The sequence below is a fragment of the Nesoenas mayeri genome (genome assembly GCF_963082525.1).
Source record: "Nesoenas mayeri genome assembly, chromosome: 25".
NCBI lineage: Eukaryota > Metazoa > Chordata > Aves > Columbiformes > Columbidae > Nesoenas > Nesoenas mayeri.
In genome coordinates this window covers 6,008,436-6,028,063 of record NC_137549.1, presented here as the reverse complement: position 1 = coordinate 6,028,063, position 19,628 = coordinate 6,008,436, and the positions used below count along the sequence as shown (strand labels likewise).

At 66.0% G+C, this 19,628-nt stretch overlaps 2 protein-coding genes across 2 annotated transcripts; one reads left to right on the top strand and one right to left on the bottom strand.

Annotated features, from left to right (window-relative positions):
* Positions 1-12: 12 nt before the first annotated feature.
* On the bottom strand, positions 13-4,380 carry CNN2 (calponin 2). The gene is made up of 7 exons (XM_080359466.1): positions 4,257-4,380; positions 2,780-2,901; positions 2,383-2,449; positions 2,154-2,291; positions 1,875-1,991; positions 1,438-1,584; positions 13-1,363 (listed from the first exon to the last, which is right to left on the bottom strand). Exons 1-7 carry the CDS (start codon positions 4,317-4,319, stop codon positions 1,097-1,099), a joined length of 921 nt encoding a protein of 306 aa, XP_080215592.1. The 5' UTR covers positions 4,320-4,380; the 3' UTR covers positions 13-1,096.
* A 1,234-nt stretch (positions 4,381-5,614) lies between these two features.
* On the top strand, positions 5,615-19,626 carry ARHGAP45 (Rho GTPase activating protein 45; the record flags this gene model as incomplete). The annotated part of the gene is made up of 23 exons (XM_080359452.1): positions 5,615-5,704; positions 7,489-7,816; positions 8,980-9,123; positions 9,986-10,070; positions 10,314-10,386; positions 10,531-10,603; positions 10,882-11,019; positions 11,115-11,179; positions 11,269-11,379; positions 11,797-11,877; positions 12,074-12,253; positions 12,418-12,555; positions 12,811-13,001; positions 13,259-13,401; positions 13,726-13,803; positions 14,094-14,195; positions 14,340-14,503; positions 14,731-14,919; positions 15,263-15,400; positions 16,848-17,086; positions 17,180-17,408; positions 17,502-17,592; positions 17,749-19,626. The coding sequence occupies 23 exons, from the start codon at positions 5,615-5,617 to the stop codon at positions 18,099-18,101; spliced, it is 3,423 nt and encodes a 1,140-aa protein (XP_080215578.1). The 3' UTR covers positions 18,102-19,626.
* Positions 19,627-19,628: the final 2 nt, after the last annotated feature.

The following is a 19,628-nucleotide window of genomic DNA, read 5'->3' as shown; positions in this document are numbered from 1 at the left end:
GAAATGGTCAAAACTCGCTTAGGAAGAATGAAGTGGAGAAGAAGAACGCAAGCGGCTCCCAGATCGCCATGACTTTAAAATTATAAATTAAGAGAGGTTTAAGTAGCGTCGCGGACAGCGTTGGATTCGTGCTCGCTTCGGCAGCACATATACTAAAATTGGAACGATACAGAGAAGATTAGCATGGCCCCTGCGCAAGGATGACACGCAAATTCGTGAAGCGTTCCATATTTTTTCCCTCCTCTGACACGATCTCAACGTTCCCCGAGCCCGCGGGGATCCTGTTCGACTCCGCAGCCCCGGGGGAAGGTCCGGGCCAGGGTCCGTGCCAAATCGTCTCACAGCCCGTGCTCTGCGGGCTGGTCCAGGTCTCTTGGCATCTCCCACCCGCAGGTGTGGGCTGCCCTGCCTGGGCACTGACTCACGGAGCCTGCACCAGAAACAGTCTCTTACCTAAGTTAAAACCTTGTTTGTTTGTTTTTAAAAGGTGATATAAAGAGCAATAATAAAAATAAAAAAATAATAAAAAATGTTTAAAAATATATTTTAAAAATAATAAAAGAGCATCTGTCTAGAGCTCACATGAGAGTGCACGGCTGCTGGCAGGGCACACCCTGCCCCCACCCCTTGGGCTGCAGCCCCACAGCGCCCTGGGCTCCCCCCACACCTGGGGGGCTCCCCCGGCCACACTCCCCCCGTGTCCCGCCACCCTGACCCCCTGTTCCATGGCGCTGAGCTGGGTGCTGCCAGCGGCGCAGGGACAGCTCCCTTGCCGGCAGAGCATGGCAGTGGCACCAGGGGGACATGTCCTTGTGGTTGTGTGAGAGAAGACACTGTCACCTCCTCAGCGCCAGAGGATCCGCCACCTTCCTGCCACGGACACTGGGGCTGTGCTGGGGACACCCAGGGGCTGCGGGAAGCGGCCAGTCTCCTTCCTACAAACAAGGTCTTTATTTTCTTGCTCAGAAAAATAGATTACTTTTTTTTTTTTAGAAAAGAGTTTAAAAAGAGGGAATGACAAAAGTAGAGGCTGGAATGTTGCTGGCAGCAGGTTCTGTACATGAGATGTGCGAGACGGGGCTGGGCGACGTCCCGCTCAGTAGCTCTCCTCCTCCTCACAGTAGTAGTGGTACCCGGGGGGGTCCCCGCTCTGGTCGCAGGTGGCATTGGCCACCTCGCCCTGGCCCCCCTGCGGGCAGTACTTGGGGTCATAGACCTGGCGGCCGAGGCCAAAGACCTGGCCGCTCTGGTTGGCGCCCTGGTTGGAGCCCATCTGCAGCGACATGGAGGAGTTGTCGCACTTCTCCGTCCCCATCTTGGCATCGTAGATGTGTCTCCTGGTGCCGGGAGCCGTCATGCCCACCTGGAAGGACAGGTCAGAGCAGGCTCAGCCGTGGTGCTCCCCCCGTCCCTCCCCAGCGCGGCGCGGGGGCTCACCTGGCTGGCACACTTGTTGGTGCCCATCTGGAGGCTGATGGTGGAGTGGTCCATGGGCGGCAGGATCTGGTTCTTGGGGTCGTAGAGGTGCCTCCTGGTGCCGTAGGCCGTCATGCCGGACTGGCTGGCACACTTGTTCGTGCCCATCTGACAAGAGGGTGCGGTGAGACCGAGCACGGACCCCCTTGTACCCCCTCTCCTCTCTCCCCGTTCCCCTGCAGCCCAGGGGGCACAGCCAGCGCTGCCCACCCAAGCCAGGCGCATCCTCTCCTGGAGACTGAGTGCTGGGATTTGGACATGGAGCTGAGCTGGTCCCAGATCCCAAAAACACTCGAGGCACCTTCAGCCTCAGTCCACCCAGCCATGACGATGCTGAGGGGCTGATAAAACTGAGTCCCCCTCCGCTGGTGCCCTCAGGAGCTGGGGGGCCAGCCCACCTGCAGCCCGATCACGCACTGCCCAGCCTTCATCTTGGCCTCGTCAAAGTTCCTCTGCTGCTTCTCCGAGTACTTCACGCCGATGTCCACACCGCTCTGCATCCCCTTCGTCTTGGCCTGTCCGGGAGCAACAATGAGGAAGGACAGGGTCCCACAGCTCGCACCCCTGGGCAGGGGGAGCTCTGGGGTCCCACAGGCACCATCCCAAGCTGCGGGTCTGCCCAGCCCGGCCCCATGGGGTTGTGCCCCCTCCCAAGCCACTGGTCCCCCCGCACTCACCATGCCCGCCAGCGCCAGCAGCGACACCTGCACCTGCGTCAGGTTCCCGCTCTCAAAGAGGTCGTTGGCTTCAAAGAGGTCCACGGGGTTCATGCCGTAACTGGCCATGGCCTTGATGAAGTTGGAGAGGTTCTCGAGCTGGGGGCGGGGGGAGAGGGGTGACACTTGAGCAGGCGGCAGCGGCGGGGCCGGCACGGAGCCGATCGCAGGCAGGGCTGCCCGCACATACCTGGTGCCAGTTCTGTGCCGAGCGGTTGATCTTCCTCACCGCGTTGGGCTGCAGCTTGTTCATGAGCCTGGGGGTGACAGGGGGACAGGGGGCCGTGCTGGGGACCGGGTGGCAGCAGCACATGGGCCCCTTTGGGAAAGATCCAGACCAGGTGTCCCCCACAAGCACAAGGCAATTCCCCCCACCAGGTCTCTGCTGGTCCCCAGGGCTCCCCCAGACTCTCGTGGGTGAGGCCAGACGAGCAGCGCCACAGAGGAAACCTCGGGCGCCTGGAGGGTCCCAGTGCGGGCACGGCCACATCCAGCCCACCCTTCCCACCCCACAGGCTGCGGTCCCATCCCCTCCCATCCCCTCGCGTGTCCCGTCCGAACAGAGCGGCGAGCGCCGTGGGACTCACTCGCAGAGGATCACCCCATCCTTCAGCCCTTTCTGGAAATCCGGCCCGATCTGCTTCCCCGTGACGCTCTCAATCCACGTCCGCAGCTCATCCTCCTTCTGTGGGTCGTACTTCTGGGCGAGCTGGGGGGACAGAGAGGGCGCAGCTCAAGCAAGGCCCCCACAGGCGCCCCGAAGACCTCCTGGGGGGCTGCTCCCCCTGGGCACGGACCCGCAGCAAGGTCTGGGGACAGCAGCCTCGCACGGAGCCCCGGGGTCCCCAGCTCCTCTGATGGGGCCGGACGCACGGCCACAGATTCCTCGGTCACCGCGGCTATGCCAGGAATGCGGCCGCCTCCTCCCAAATGGAGAGCAGCTGCCCGGTCGGCAGCATCGCCGCCAGCATCGCCTCGGCCGCTGGTGCCGGAGGCAGGGACAGTCCAGCCGAGCAGGGTCACGCTCACGACACCACGTGTGTCCCAGCCAGGGGATCCCGCTGTCCCACCAGCAGATTTTCTGGGGCATGGGCAGCTGGTGCCAGCCCCTCTGCCCAGCCCACGGCCAGCGGGGGGTGGTTCTTGGGGCATGAAAGGGGGCAGAGGGGACCAGCCCCTAAACAGATCCCACCACAGCCCAGTTTGCAAGGACTAGCATGGGCTGGGAGGCTGCCACTGGCTTAACTGGTTCCCAGTTGGTGATGTCAGCCTTCAGGAGATGCACTGGGGCAGTTAAACTGGCTTAAGTCTTGCTGAATCAAGGCGAAGCGCCCAAGAGCAGGCAGCAGCGATCCAGCGCGCGTCCAGCCGCTCGGCGCTGCCGCGGCCCAGCCCAGCTGCAAGCAGGGGCCCGTCTGCTCGGTGATGAAACGCAAAACCCCGCGAGGCCGGGCAAGGAGCGGCTGCCACGCGTGGCCAAGTCCCGGCAGCGATGCCAGCCCAGCGCCCCTTCCCCTGCCCGCGCCAGCCCCGTCCAGGCAGCTCCTGCGCCCCGCGGCACCCCGCTCCTGCCTCGGGGTGTCAACAGCGCAGCCGGAGGCACCGGTTCCCGTTCCCCTTCCGGGCCCGTAGCGGCACCTCCGCGGGAGAGCGGCTCAGCCCCGCGGTGCCCCGGGGATGCCGGGGCAGGGGGCGGCGGCAGCTGCTGCTGCGGGGCTGCGCACGGTGACCGGTGCCCGGGACCCCTCCTGGTCCCGGTTCCCCAGAGACAGCTCCCCAGAACCTCGCAGGCAGGACCAGGGCACCCCGAGACCGGAGTCCCGGCGTCCCCCGCCCCGCAGAGTCCCCGGTACACCGGGACCCCGGCTCCCCATCCTCCTGCGACCCCCGGCTCTCCAGGACCCCGGGATGCAGCCGGGACACCCCCGCGGCACCGGGATGCCCGGCTCTCCATGACCTCGGGAGCACCGGGAACCGCAGCGCCCGGTGGTTCCGGTACCCCCCGGTCTCCGACTCGCTCCCGCCCGGTGGCACCGGGACCTCCCGTTTTCCGCCACGACTCACCCGGTTTTTGACCTCGGCGGAGAGGCCGTAGGACGGGCCCTTGTTGAACTGGGAGTTGCTCATGGCGGGGAGCGGGGAGCGGGGAGCGGGGAGCGGAGCCGGTACCGGAGCGGAGCGGGGAGCGGTGGCGGGGCCGGGTGGGGCGGGGGGGTCGGGCCCGCCCCCCCCGCGCTGATTGGACGGGGCTGAAATGCCCAAATAAGGGCAGGAGCGGCCGGATCGCGGGGGGGTCCCGCATCCCGACACCAGCGACCAGGGGGAAACCGGGGGCACCGGGAGCCCGCGGGGGCCGGGGCTGGAGCCGTCCTGGGCACGCGTGGGCTCATCCCACCCGGGCACGCAACCCCCCGCGAGAGCCCCCCCACGGGCACGCGCACGCACCTATAGACGGGCACACGCGTGTGCATCGCCCCACGCACGTGCACCCACGGATGTGCGCACCCCAACCCGGGGCACGTCCCCGGCCGGACACCCACCGCCCCCCGGTCCGCTCCCCGCGCCTCGGCCCCCGGGAGCCGCCGGCTCCGGCCCCGGGTCCCGTCCGGGCGCCCCACGGCCGCGACCGGCAGATGGCCCGAGAGAGGCGGCAGCGCGGCCCCGCGGGGTCCCCGGGGACGACGCGGGGGGATCCCCCCCCGGCCCGGCCCGCCCGAGCAGCCCGGTGGGCAGCGGCGGGGCACGATCCGGCCGGGGGTCCCCGGGCTGCGGGAGCGACACCCCGGGGCGATTCATCCTGTCCTGTCCCGTCCCTCCCCAGGGTTCATCCACTGCCTCGTTGGGTTCCCGTGGGTGAACAGACCGTTGTGGGGCTGCATATCCCGCGGGTGGGTGAGTCATGGGTGGGGGACCGTGAGTGCGCAGAGGCCTCCAGCAACACCCCACGGGACAGGGTTCATCCTCCCTGGACTGATGGACACCCCCAAACAGGGGTGAACCCCACAGGGGACCAGCATCCTGCGGGAGTCAGCTCTAGTCCTGCGGTGTGGGGCTCTCTGTCCCCACTTCCCCTTCTCTGCAGCCCTGGGGTGCAGCACCGACACCCCCCGCAAACGGCTGCTGAGAACCCACCGCCCCGAGAGCGCCAGCACCTTCTCTGCTATCTCCTGCGAGGCTACAAACAGCCCCTGAGGGGCAGTGGGGTCCCCCTTCCCCCCGGCCTTGTGCCCTGGGTGCGCATTTGGCTTTTCCTGTTTCAGGTTTGCCTGCAAAGCTGATGAGGAAATAAGGCCGCGTCACACGCGCCCTCCTGACAGTTCTCCCCGGCGAATGTGGCCGGCGGGGTGAGCAGCAGCCGGCACCGCGGCCGTGCCGAGCGCGGGGCCGCCGAGGGCAGGGGCTCCGCCGCTGCCCGAACCACCATGTTCTCCCGGAAGAAACGGGAGCTGATGAAAACCCCCTCCATCTCCAAGAAGAGCCGGGCGGGAAGCCCCGTCCCGCAGACCCTGCCGGTGAGTGTCCTGTGTCCCCTCCTGCAGGGTGGGGGCCGTGGGGCCATGGCGCCCATGGAGCCACTGGGAAGAGCCGCAGGGTGGGAAGGGGAATTTGGGTATGGCCAGGGGGTCCGCGAAGAGGAGGGAGCTGAGGATGGACCCTGTTCACTGGGCCTGGGGGGGGATTTTCCCCCAGACGAAGGGGATGGAGCAGCTGCCTGGAGAGGCAGGAGGGCGAGTGGGGCTGGGGAGAAACTGGGGGGCTGCGGCAAAGGGCAGGGGAGCTGGCGGCGGGGGCTGCGACCAAGGGTTTATGGAGGACAGAGGAACCCCCAGACTGCCCAGGGGACAGAGGAGGAAGCTGGGGGACACCCAGGCTCTGCCATGTAATTGTTTACGTGGGGCACCCCCAGAGCTGGAGGGGTGCGGGAGGAAGCAGCTCACCCCCGCGCGGCTGGCGATGGCCGGGGCTCCTCGGCGCACCCTGGCACTGCCCGCCCCGCGCCTGCGCCCCAGCCCCACGGCGCGGGGCCAGACGGGGCCGATGGGGGCTGAGAGCCTGCCCGCAGCTCCTTAGCGAGGGGCATCCGTCCCCATCCCTGTCCCCGTCCCCACCCTCCTCCCCGACCCCCGGGAGAGGCCCTATGGGTGGTGGCTGGAGGGATGCTCGGCCGGGCGGCGGGGAGGAACAGCTACAGCCCCCACTCGGCGGGGAAAGCCCACTCGCCCAAGCGCTCCCTGGACTCGCTGCCCCACGCGCCCGCTGTGCGGCTGACGGTACGGCCGGGGGAGCCCCGTGGGTGCCGGCGCGGGGGGACTGGGGGTCTCTGGGGCCACTGAGCCCTGGGAGGGATGTGGGCAGGTTTTCAAGGGCTGGGCTGCCCCAGCCGTTTTGGGGTGGGGGCCTTTGGGCAGCCCCACGGTGGCAGCGGGAGGCTCAGCTGCCCCGGTTCTGCCCCATGGCAGCCCGGTGCTCCTGGTACTGTCAGTACCAAACCTGGGTTTCGAGCCGGCAGCGCCCGGTCAGGGACGCTGAGACCCAGCTCGCTCGTGTCACACCTGGGAGCCTGGGGGTCACCGCTGGCTGCTGGAGGGGTGGGGGTGGCCGCAGGACCCTCCCTGTGCCCCTTCCAGGACCCGCATGGTGCACAGCCCCGGAAGGTGCTGGTACCAGCCTCTCCATCAGGACAAATTTACCCCTAGAAATTATGGGCTCCCTCTGTCCGTAAAATATCTGCAAAGTTCCCTGGCTGTGGCCTGGGAGGTGCATGTCCCTGTCCCTGTTGCTCCTGGGGTGGTGGCCGTGCCCGACGTGGGGGTGGGACAGGCTGAGAAAGGGGAAGGGACCCCTGGGGCCTGATCCTGCCGGTGTTTGGCCATGCTGAGGGTGCCCAGTCCCCCTGGGAGCATGGTAGGTGCTGGTGGGGACAAGGCGGTGCCACCCACATGGTCACTGCATGTCCCTGGACAAACCCGCCCCGGCGGGGGCTGCTTGCGGTGAGGCACAGCACGGCGCCGTGGCAATGGCAGCCACGGTCAGGAGAGTGCCAAACCCTTTTCTCGCTGGTGGAGCGGCTGCCTTTGCCCCGCAGGATCCTGAGCCTGTCCCCAGCACCCCCAGCACCCCCAGCACCCCCAGCACCCCCAGCACCCTCAGCACCCCCACCCTGGGGTCCCCAAAGGGCTGGACATGCCGGGGGGGCTACGCCTCATCCCCACACCACAGCCAGGCAGGATGGGGAAACTGAGGCCCGGCACAGCTGTGGCAGCGGCCGTGCCGTCACGCTCAGCCCTGTCCCCAGGAGCTGTGCCGCAAGGACTGCCTGGAGGCATCGGGCTGCGGCCTGGGGGAGCTGCCCCCTGCCAGCGCCAAGCTCAGCACCAGCCCCAGCGCCGTGGGCACCCTCAAGCGCCCCACCAGCCTGAGCCGCCATGCCAGTGCCGCCGGCTTCCCCCTCACCGCCGCGCCTCGCGCCGTGCCCAAGGGCCACAAGACCCCCACGTCCTACAGCCCCATGGAGGGCGGGGACGGTCCCTTCATCGACCCTGAGGACATCTCCCAGCTGCTGGCAGATGTGGCCCGGTTCGCCGACGCCCTGGAGAACCTGCGGGACGTGGTGCTGCGTGACGGTGAGTGCCGGGACGCGCCGGCGCCCGCCAGCCCTGGGACAGCGCAGGACAGTCCTGTCCCCGGGGCCAGCGCGGACCCGCGGGGGCTGTTGGGGGGACCGGGCTCCCCGGGGGCCCACCGAGCCCCGGCAGCCGCGGGCAGAGGCGGTGGGCGGCTGCCGGGAGCTCACAGCAGGATAACGCGGCTTCCTGCCCACGAGCTATTTTCATCCGCCCGCTTTCCTGTTTACAGCGCGGCGGTGCCAGCCGCCTGCCAGGGCCCCAGCCCCGCAGGGCACCGGACCCCAAACCAGCCCCACCGGGGCAGCCGGCGGGACGGGGCCGATGCCCCGGCACAGGGCCTGGTGGGTGGGTGGCAGCGGGTGAGCGTCCCAGCCTGGGGAGGCAAAGGGAACGAGGGCGATCTCGTGGTCCCTGCAGTGAGGTGGGGCTGCAGCGGGGGGTCACATGATGCCGTGTTTTCGGCACCGGCTTTGCAAACATGTTGACACATCCCCACTCGCCGTGGCAAACAGCGACGCCCAGCCCGGGCCAGCGGTGACAATGGCTCCGGCAGCCAGAGCCACGACCCGGGAGACGTTGCCTCCGGGCGCTTGGGAAGGTTTGGGTATCACAGGGAAACATCCCTGAGCCAGACAGTGACCGCGCCGCTGCCATCCCCGCTCGGGTCCGCGGTTACTGCTGGACCCGGTTTGGGACAAGCAGGGTGGTGCCGTCCCGGAGTTGGCAAAGAGACGGGGAGAGGCTGGAGGACACAGCCGGGGTTTGGGAGAGTCCAGCTCCCCTCTGCACCCAGCCAGCCCATCCCCAGCCCTGCTGCCCTCCCCACCTCCCACTCTGGAAACAGAGAAACCCGTTCCTGACCCACAAAGGGGACGGTTCCCAGGGAGGACCCGGTGGGACGCGGCGAGCCCGGCTGGACGGGGTGGCAGCAGGACAGACCCGCTGCAGCCCTGCCAGCGGCCGGGAGTGCCCGCCCGCGGGGAGCCGGGGCAGGAAACCAGGAGGAAATTCCCAAACCACTTTCCAGGGAAAAAGTTACTACTGAGGAAAAAATGCCTCAAAGGTCGGGCTGGCCCAGGCCCACCGGTGCTCGGGAAAGGGACACGGGACAAGGACACAGGGCAGGGACAGGGGCAGCGGTTCAGCCCCCTCTCTTGCAGACCCCACGGAGCCACAGCGGCCGCTGGCCCACGAGTGCCTGGGCGAGACCCTGCGCGTCCTGCGCCAGGTCATCAACAAGTACCCGCTGCTCAACACCCTGGAGACCCTGACGGCCGCCGGGACCCTCATCTCCAAAGTCAAGGGTGAGACAATGGGCCAGGAGCTCTGTCCGGCTCCCCCCGCCGGGACGCGCCAGGAGCAGAGCTGCCCCCGGACAGGCGGAGGCCAAGGCAGCAGCTGCCTGTTTGCCGTGCTTTGGTTTTAAGGCTGATGTGGTGTCGGCAATGCCAGAGCCCAGCTCCCCACCCAGGGGGTTCCAAGCACGGCCCCGGGTAAAACGTGTGAACACGGGGCTCCTGCTCCTGGCAGCGCTGGGGTTTGTGAGCGCGGGGCTGCGCAGCCCTGAGCGCGGCCGGCACCGCGTCCTGCCCGTTGCACCGCGGGGAGGGGGCGGCTGCGCCAACCGCAGGCACAGCACAACACTCTGCGTCACCGCGCGGCTTCCTGGACACGGCGCAGCAACCGCGCGGGGACAGGAAACCTCGTGGCGGGTGGCAGCAGGGGCTGCGACGGGTGACTTGGGGCTGCCCCGTCCCCGCGCAGAGGGCTGGGGGCACATCCCAGCCTCTCACTGCAGCAGGGGGCTCAGCACCCTCAAAAGGCACTGTGGCGCTGCCAGCGTCCCTCAGCCCCGGCGTCTGTGCCGGTTCCTGGTGCTGCCAACGGTTCCTCTTTCGAGCCGTGGCAGGGGAAGCGAAGCCGTCCCGCTGTGGGGCGCGGGGGGAACTGCTCACAGGCAGCAGCGCTTTTCCAGCAGCCCCAGTACGGGGAGCAAACAGAAACGTGAGCTGGGTGATGCTGGTGGGGGAGTCAGTCCCGGGGAAAATGGGGACAGAGACTCGACACTGCACTAGAGAACATCCATCACCCCAGGGCTGTCCTGTCCCGCGTGGGTCCCTCCAGCCTGACCCAGCACTGCAGCTTCCCATGTCTCCCCATTTCCAGGTTTCCATTACGAATCCAACAATGAGACGGACAAGCGGGAGTTCGAGAAGGCAGTGGAGACCATCGCCGTGTCCTTCAGCAGCACGTAAGGGACTTTTGGCCAGCTGTCCCTTGGAGAAGGTCCCCGAGGGACCCCATCATCCCAACAGCCTGGACACATGTCCCCATGCAGCCTGTCCCCTTGCCCACACGCAGCCCATGGTGGCTGCTGGTTCGGGGGGTGGTTTGGGGACCGGGGAGCTGTGGGGAGGGCAGGTTCGATGGGTCGGGTGCTGCTGGTGACAGCCCGTGCCCATTGCTGAGCCCGGCCGTGTTCCGCTCGTCACAGCGTGTCCGAGTTCCTCATGGGGGAGGTGGACAGCAGCACCATCCTCTCCATCCCGCCCAGCGACCAGAACCAGGTGGGTGATGCTGGGCACAGGAGACACCCAGCAACAGCCCAAAACCCCCAGCAGCCCGGGGCTCTGCCTCCCCCCATCCACCAGCACCCCAGCTGCTCCCTTTCCTCTCCTCTGAGCGGCCCCTTTTCTTTCCCCATCCCGCAGAGCATGGAAAGCCTCTACGGTGGCATCCCCGGGGGAGACGGCGCGCCCCCGGGCACAGAGAGCTACGAGCTGGGTGAGGCTCTGGGGGCAGATTCGGGGTGCAGGGCATCCTCGGTTGGGGAAGGCAGCAGAGCTGCTGCTGGCGCTGGAGCTGGCAGGTCACCAGCACAGCACGATGCCGGCAAAGATCCAGGCTGCTCGCGGGGGTGATCCGGGCTGTGCTGAGGTTCTCCTGGCTGCTCCAGCGCTCCTGGGAGCCCAGCAGCACCTGGAGGCAGCGGGGCGCTGAGCACGGGGCAGCAGCACCTTCAGTCTCCTCTTTCCCTCCCCACCTTCCCCGTGTGCCCGCAGGTCGTCCTCCAGCCGAGGAGGTGGACGTGATGCTGCAGCGCTGCGAGGGGGGCGTGGACGCTGCCCTCCAGTACGCCAAGAACATCTCCAAGTACATGAAGGACCTCATCGGGTACCTGGAGAAACGCACCACGCTGGGTGAGGGGCGGCGCTGAGCTCCTGGGGTTTGTTTTGATCAGCAGGGAGGTCCTGGTGTCTCATGTGGCTTTTCACTTCCAACCTGTTTCTTCCAGAGATGGAGTTTGCCAAGGGGCTTCAGAAGATGGCAAACAGCTGCAAGCAGACCCTCAGCCAGGAGGTACGGCCGCACCGCGGGCACCGGAGGACGTGGGTCCTTCGGTTCGTGCCACGCTGCCAGCGCTCAGGGTGCGTGTTCTTGTTCCCCAGACCAACATGCCTTTCCTGTCCATCTACCTGCTGGCGCTGGAGCAGGACATGGAGCATGGGACATCGGTGCTGCAGGCGGCCACCACACTGCAGCACCAAACCTTCCTCCAGGTGAGCGAGGGGGTTGGTGTCAGAAACTCAGCGTCCCCGGCTCCTGTGCGGGTCAGACAGAGGCTGTAGGAGAAACCCCAGCTCTGGCAGATCGAACAGCATCTCCTGGTCCATCTCCTCCTCACTCCAGACCTCTCTGCGTTCCCTCCTCCTCCTCCAGCCCCAGCTGCACCGTGTCCCGGGCAGGGACCTGCTGGCCCCTCGCTGCAAGGGGGGGACACGGGGACACTGTCCCTGGCCCTGCCCAGGCTGGTGATTTGTGTCTGTGGCACAAATCCTCCCTGTAACCAAGCCCAGTTGTGCCGGGGAAGGATAAGATCCCCCACAGGGAGCTTCTCCTTGCAAAGCCTTTTGCAAAGCGCAGAGCAGCGAGGGTTTCGCTCTGACAGCCCTGGGGGTCGTTTCTCCCCCGCGCAGCCGCTGACCGTGAGGCGCCTGGAGCACGAGAAGCGCAGGAAGGAGATCAAGGAGCAGTGGCACCGGGCGCAGAGGAAGCTGGTGAGCGGCAGCGTCTGAGCCCGTCGGGAGCGTCCCCACGACACGCACCCCTCGGGGGACGCTGCACCCCGTCCCCTCCCAGCGATGCTGGAGAGACACGGGGTGCAGGGGCTGGAGAGGGGCCCTGGGGAGCTCGGGGGGTGATGATCCCCCAGCAGAGCTCGGTTCTCACTTGGCGTCACCGTTTTCCCCGCAGCAAGAGGCGGAGGTGAACCTGCGCAAGGCCAAGCAGATCTACATGCAGCGCAGCGAGGAGCACGACAAGGCCAAGTACATGGCGGTGAAGGCGGAGGAGGAGCAGCAGAGCACGGCCAGCAGCGTCACCACCAAAACCCTGGACAAGAAGAGGCGGCTGGAGGAGGAAGCCAAAAATAAGGTGGGAACACGACAGCTCGGTCTGACTCTGTCCCAGCACGGGAGCACCCGGGCACGGCGCAGGGATGCCCAGAGGAACAGGGTCCAAGTGCAGGGAGGTGCTGTTGTTCCCCGTGTTCTTCTCACCCATGAACTGTCCCCGCCTCTTGCTCTCCCGCCTCCCAGGCAGAAGAGGCGATGGCCACGTACCGGACCTGCGTTGCGGATGCCAACACCCAGAAGCAGGAGCTGGAGGACACCAAGGTGAACTCCCTGCGGCAGATCCACGAGCTGATCAAACAGAGCGACCAGGTCGTCAAGACGGTGAGTGGGTCCCTGGGGTGGGGGGCTGCACCCTGCTCAGAGCTGCCCCCGCGCTCCGGGGGGTGCAGAGCTGCCCTCGCTCCTCGGTGCTCCGAGAAGCCATGGAACTGGGCGGAACGGGGGGCTCAGCTCAGGGCTGCAGATGGAGCGCGGCTCCGCGCTCCCGGTCCCTCACCCGACCCAGAGCCCCGTGTCTCTGTCTCCCGTGTACACCAGCTCACCGAGCTCGCGTCTGATTTCCTCTGTTCTTTTCAGGCCACCATCTCCTTCTACCAGATCATGCACATGCAGACGGCCCCGCTGCCCGTCAACTTCCAGACGCTGTGCGAGAGCAGCAAGCTGTACGACCCGGGGCAGCAATACGCCTCGCACGTGCGGCAGCTGCAGCGCGGGGACGAGCCCGACACGCAGTACGACTTCGAGCCCTACGTGTCGCACAACGCCTGGTAGGAACAGAGACGTCCACAGTCCCCTTCCCTGCGCCGGCACCGCGCTCCCGGCAGAAAACCGCTGGGCCCAGCTCCTGCGGGGAGCGCTGGGGCTGGAGCGGCTGGGAGTCCCCTCGCATCCTCCCATGGATGAGCTGTAGTGTTAAGGAGGGGGCTGTAAAATCCCCAGACAGGTGGATCACCATGAATACGGTTGCCAAGTGTCCTTCCTTCCCACCCACTCGGACGTTCCCTGTGCTCCTCTCTGTCCCCAGGTCCCCCTTCACTCGCGCACGTAAGGGCAGTTTTGGCGCCGGTGACTTCCCAGCGGCCGCCGGCGCTGACGGGGCCGGGTCGGGCTCGGATGGAGCTGCCGGAGCCAAGGAGCAGGCGAGCGGCGCCGCGGCGGAGCGCAGAGGTGAGCCCGGCGGGGGGAGCGGGATCCCCGAGGACACAAAATCACATCTGTGGGTTCTTTTGCTTTTGCTGTCTAGTGCTACCTAACAGGCTTCTCTCCAGCTCCCCATCTGCTCTCATGGTGGGGGTTGGACTAGACGAGCTTTGAAGGTCCCTTCTAACCCAAAGTATTCTGTGATTCCTTCCCTTGTTCATGCGTTACTGAAGCATCACAGCCCCCCAGCAGCTGCTCAGTCATTTCAGTGCCCCCCGGGATCGGGGCTGCTGCCCCATTTGTCTCCTGGGCGCAGAAGGGATCTCAGCTGGGCTCTGTTCTGCTCTGCAGGCGGACGGGGACACCAGGTCCATAAGTCCTGGCCAACGTCCATCGCTGAAGCTGACAGCAGCCTGGACTCAAACGCAGGTAGATCCTGACAGCAGCCCAGAGCAGGCAGTCCTTCCCTTCTGATAAACCCAGCCTAAACCAGCACCGCAGCTGGGCAAGACCTGCCGCTTCGCTTGATCTGCCCTGTGATAACCTTGTGTTGCACATAACTGCTCTGATCCCAGTCTCCGAAGGGACGGGTGGGATGGGATCAGCTCCCAGCTCCCCATTTTCTCCAGGGAAAGCGGCTCCAGCCGCACAAGGAGCACGAGAGTGCGCTCAGGGCAGAAACAGCCTTGCCAGGAGTCTCACCGGCTTCTCTTCCGCAGGTGACTTCAGCCACAAACTGCAGCGCCTGTCGTCCAACGGCACCGTGTCCTCCAGCGAGGAGCTGGAGGAGAAGGACGAGCCCACCGCCCCATTTGAGCAGAGTACGTGACAGCGCGGGGGTCGCGGGGGTCGCAGAGCTCACCGCAGGGGGACTGTCCCCAAATCCTGGAGTTCGGGAATCAAACCGAACAGCTGCTGGGCGGGCAGTTGGGCTGCAGCTGCGTTTCCGTCTGCTCTGCCCGTAGGCATCAATGGGATCAGCCCGGAGATGGCGGCTCCAACCGGCCCCTTCCGAAACGTCGGCTTGTCCAAGGCCGCCCAGACCCACCGGCTGCGGAAGCTCCGCGCGCCTTCCAAGTGCCGGGAGTGCAACAGCTACGTCTACTTCCAGGGAGCGGAGTGCGAGGAGGTAAAGCTGGGACCAGCGGAATGTCCCCTGGACGGGGTGACCTCCCCGCTCCGCGTGCTCGGTTCTGTCGCTGGTGGGAGGCACACGCTGCGCAGCAGCGCGTCACGGGGCAGCTTGTCCCTCGGTGTCACGGTTTGCTGTGTTACCGGCCAGGAGCTGCGACACACATGGTTGTGACCATGGCCGCGCAACCGCAGCCAGGGGGTCCCGGTTCCTGTGTTTTCCAGTGCTGCCTGGCCTGCCACAAGAAGTGCCTGGAGACCCTGGCCATCCAGTGCGGGCACAAGAAGCTCCAAGGGAAGCTGCAGCTTTTCGGGCAGGATTTCATGAAGGCTTCTCAGGGCAGCGCCGACGGCATCCCCTTCATCGTCAAGAAGTGCGTTGCTGAGATCGAGAAGCGAGCACTGAAAACCAAGGTGACGCACTTTCCCTTCCCCTTTCCACAGCTCGGCTGCTTCTCCTGAAACCATCTTGTGCCTCGGCACAAAACCCACACGCTCTGCCGTCAGATTCCGGGGTGCAGAAAGTCCCAGGTGATAAACTGGGCTCTGATACTCCAAACTCTGAGCTTGGGCACCCGGTTCTCTTGCCTCCCTCTTTCCTATGAAACAGGAAGGACAGAATTGTCTGAACTGGAGGGGGTGTCCCCAGGTGACTCTGAGTGACTCCAGCACGGAAGGAGCCAGCAGCTCCCAACTCCTGCAAACATGCGGAGGAGCAGCTCTCCTCACCCCAGCCCCGCTTTTGTGTCTCTGACAGGGCATCTACCGCGTCAATGGTGTCAAGACCCGCGTGGAGAAGCTCTGCCAGGCGTTTGAGAATGGGAAGGAGCTGGTGGAGCTGTCCCAGGCCTCCCCGCACGACATCAGCAACGTCCTCAAGCTCTACCTGAGACAGGTGGGAGGACGGAGGTGCCTCCGTGGGGGGAGCAGAGGGGACGTGGCCAGAGGAACCTTCCCAAACCCATCCCAACCTGGCTCCACCGGCTCAGCCCTGGCAGGAGGGGCTCTGCACAAACGGGCCGTACGGGGCGCGGGGGGGTCCCTGCTGGCTGGGACGTCAGGCTGGCGGCGGGACCGCGGACGGGGCAGAGCAGGGACGCTGCGGGTGTCCCACTCCCCCCATCTGCAGAACAGCGCGGTGCAGACGCACCAAACCTGCCCTCCCCTCCGCCGCTGGGGAACCAGGCACACAAACGGGAAGTGATTCAGCAAAGCTCATTGCGCACGGCAGCGCCGGGCTGAGCTCACGGCTCCCTCAGCCGCGCTGTGTCCTCGGTGTCCCTGCCACGGGCTCAGCCGTGTCCTGTGTCCTGTGTCCCTCGGTGTCCCTGCCACGGGCTCAGCCGTGTCCTGTGTCCCTCGGTGTCCCTGCCGTGGGCTCAGCCATGTCCTGTGTCCCTCGGTGTCCCTGCCATGGGCTCAGCCGTGTCCTGTGTCCCTCGGTGTCCCTGCCGTGGGCTCAGCCGTGTCCTGTGTCCTGTGTCCCTCGGTGTCCCTGCCGTGGGCTCAGCCGTGTCCTGTGTCCTGTGTCCCTCGGTGTCCCTGCCATGGGCTCAGCCGTGTCCTGTGTCCCTCGGTGTCCCTGAGTTGCCTCTGCAGCTTCCGCAGAGAAGAAAAGCAGGGTGGAAAAAGGAGCAGAAATCAGTCCCGAGCCACGACGCAGCATCTCGCTGCAGAGAAACGGGTTGAAGTCCCTGTGTAACAGCTGGAGGGAACCCGCTCTGCCGAGCCCCAAACCAGCTGTTTGAGCGCCTTCAAAACATCCCAGCCCTGCAAACCACCCATTAGTTAACGGGCTGCTGCGGCTGCTCGCTGAGAACTTCAAAGCAGGAGTTCCCACCCGAGCACGGCCCCACCTGGGCTGTGGGCTACGGCCCCACACAACAGCCCATCCACCCACAGAACAGCCCAATCCACACAACAACCCAACCCATCCAACAACCCAACCCACACAACAACCCAACCCATCCAACAACCCAACCCATCCAACAACCCAACCCACACAACAACCCAACCCATCCAACAACCCAAGGAACAGGGACCCTGCAGCTGCGCCCACCCGCACCCCGGGCATTTCCAGGGAGAAACTCTGGCCCGGGGGTTCTTATCGCCATAGAGCACCCACGGGCTGATCAAACGCGGCTTTTCTACCTCACGGGTACTAATTGGCTGGGACAAACGAGGCTGGAGTTAGAGCTTCAGGAGATGGATAACTAGCGTTGCCTTTGGGCAGCGCGCTGTGCGAGCAGTGGAGGTTTCCTTGCTGTGTCCTCACGGGGACGGGGTGAGCCCCCTGGAGCTGGGACACGGTTCCCCAGCCCATGTCCCCCGTCCTCTTGCAGCTGCCGGAGCCGCTGATGCCGTTCCGGCTGTACAACGAGCTGATGGGGCTGGCCAAGGAGAGCTTGCAGGGCGGGGAGACCAAGGCCAAGGGCGCCAAGGGCGGCCCCGAGCTGGTGGACAGAGGAGCCGACACCGACAAGGTGGTGGTGACGCTGGTGCTGAGGCTGAAGGAGCTGCTGAAGGAGCTGCCCTGGGAGAACATGGCCACGCTGCGGTTCCTGCTGCAGCACCTGCGCAGGTGAGGCGGGACCGGCCCATCCTGCCCCGGGCGGTGGGGACAGCGCAGCCCTCGCCCCGCTCGCTCTGAGTTCATCCTCCTCCTCCTCGCCAGGATCGTGGAAGTGGAGCAGGACAACAAGATGACCTCAGGCAACTTGGGCATCGTCTTCGGGCCGACCCTGATGCGCCCCAGGCCCACGGACGCCACCATCTCCTTGTCCTCGCTGGTGGACTATCCCCACCAGGCGCGCATCATCGAGGCGCTCATCATCTTCTACTCCACCATCTTCGAGGACAAGGAGCCCGCGGCTCCAGCCGACCCCAGCAAATGCTCCCACCTGGTAGGAGACTCTGGGGACCTCGGGAGACATGGAGCCCAGTGGATGGGCATTTTCTCCCCCTCCTGCCCTCACCGCTGCTCCTCTTCCTCGCAGGCTGACACCGGCTCCCAGAGCGTGAGCCCCCCTGGCAGCATCCCCTGCCTGGAGAAGGGGAATTTGGATTACGGCGCTGACTCCTTCCCAGGTACATGGCACCCAGCGGGTCCTCCCCAGCGCGCACAGGTCCCTCAGGGGGCTGAGGTGTCACTGGTGGCAATAACATGGCCCATCTCACCCTGGAGAGCACCCGGGGGTGCCACGGTGCTGGGTGGGAGTGTAACAGGATCCCTCTGTCCCGCAGAGCCCGGCGACCGCTCCGGTGACTCCGACTCGGAGCTGGAGGACAGCGGGGACCTGGCGGGCGCCGCGGACGGAGCCGCCCGGACCGCGCTAACGAAACAGGAGAGCGAGACCAGCACGGAGGAGGCTCCGTCCTGCGAGGACGGGAGCGAGGGGCAGCGCAGCCGGAGCTGCAGCGTGGGGCGCTGGGACGGCGGGGGCAGCGCTGCCCCCGGCTGCGGCCCCCACAGCGACGCTGAGGAACTCCCCGACGACAACACAAACCAGTCCAACAACGCGGCCCTGCGCGCCGCTGCCTGCTGCCCGGCAGCCGGCTGCCGCCATGGGCGCGAGCCGCAGCCCCGCTTGATCTGAGCCGCCAAAGTGCCGCGGATGCCGGGATGGGGCGAAGGGGCAAAACCAGGCGCTGCCCAGGGGTGGGGGAAGCCCGGAGCCCCGGGCGGCTGCAGGAGAGTCCTCGCTGTTCCGCTGCTGGAGCTTTCACACAAACCCCTGAGCCCTCTGCTCCCGATGGGACGATCGGGTCAAGACCTCGGCCGCAGGAACCCCGCTCGCTCCCGCGGAGCAGGACGGACCCTTCGCTTGCTGCTCCCGACCGGGAAGGCACCCGAGGCTTTGCTGTGCCCGCCAGCCCCAGGCTGTGTTTCTGCTGCGCTCCTTCCCCCCGCGCCGCTGCCGCACAGCTCGAGACCCAACAGTCAAAGGGGCTGAGGCTCCTCGCTGGCTGTGCTGGGCGGGCAGCGGCTGCGGGGACGCAGGAGGGTTCCCCAACCACAGCCAGGCCTGGGCACCGCACGGACAGACGGACAAACTGAGCAGGGAACAGCTCCCAGGGACGGGGACGCTGCCGGGGGAGCAATGGACCCAGCACAGCCGCTAAATCCACCCACAGCGTCCGGCACGGAGCCGGCGCGGCTGCCGCGTTTGCCAGGCCCTGCGGGTACATTTATCCTTTGGAATCGACCTGTACCAGGCGCCCAAAGTCCAGCGGTGAATTTGCTGCCTCTGCACGTCCGAGCACGCGGGGGAGACGCTTTGCTGCGGCTGTTTATGGGCATTTCCTACTCACAAGAGCCACGCGAAGCGCTCAGGGCACGGCTGCTCCCGGCTCTGCGTCCCGAGCGTCGCTTCAGCGCTCAGGGTCTGGGGTTCTTTTGGCAGACGTTTGGTCTCCACACATCGAAGCCGCTGGTCTGGGGCTCCGCAGCGGAGCCGGGCGGAGCAGGTCCCACGGGAGACACCTCGTCCCCACGGCCCGAGTCACAGCCCCGCCAGCGCGAGAGGCTGTGGAGATGAACCTTCACGCTGAACCCGCTACCTCTGCTGGCAAAGGAACTCAAAGGGTTAATTCAACAACACCAGCCACTTTTTTATTTTCTTTTTTTAAGCTACGAGTCTTTTCTGCACTGAAGCACAGAAACGAGTAGATTTTAAGCTTAGAAAGAGCTGAATGCCGTTTCCTGCGATTCTCCCGCGGGTCACGGCTGCGGGGGCCACCAGAGCCCGGGCTGGGAGGCACAGGGCAGGATGAACCCAACGCACCTCAGCATTGTCAGTTTAAGGTACAGAAACCCGAAGGCGATTAATTCCCAGGGGAACGGTGGATCCTGAGCCGCGGAGGAGCCGCCCACGGGCCGTCCTGCCCGCAGCTCTTCGCCAGACGGTGGTTTCCACAGCGGTGGGGGGAGGTCGCCGCCCCCGCCGCCCCGCGGTACCGGTACCCGTGTGTGTGCGGCGGTGATGCGTGCGAGTGAGGGAAGGGACAGAAGCTTCGCTTGCGCTAACGGGAACAGGCTCCCTTCGGTTGTGTATTAATTAATCCAGTGTGTTCGTTAGGACGCGCCTGTACTGCTGTATGGAGACGCGTTCTGTGTTTTGCTG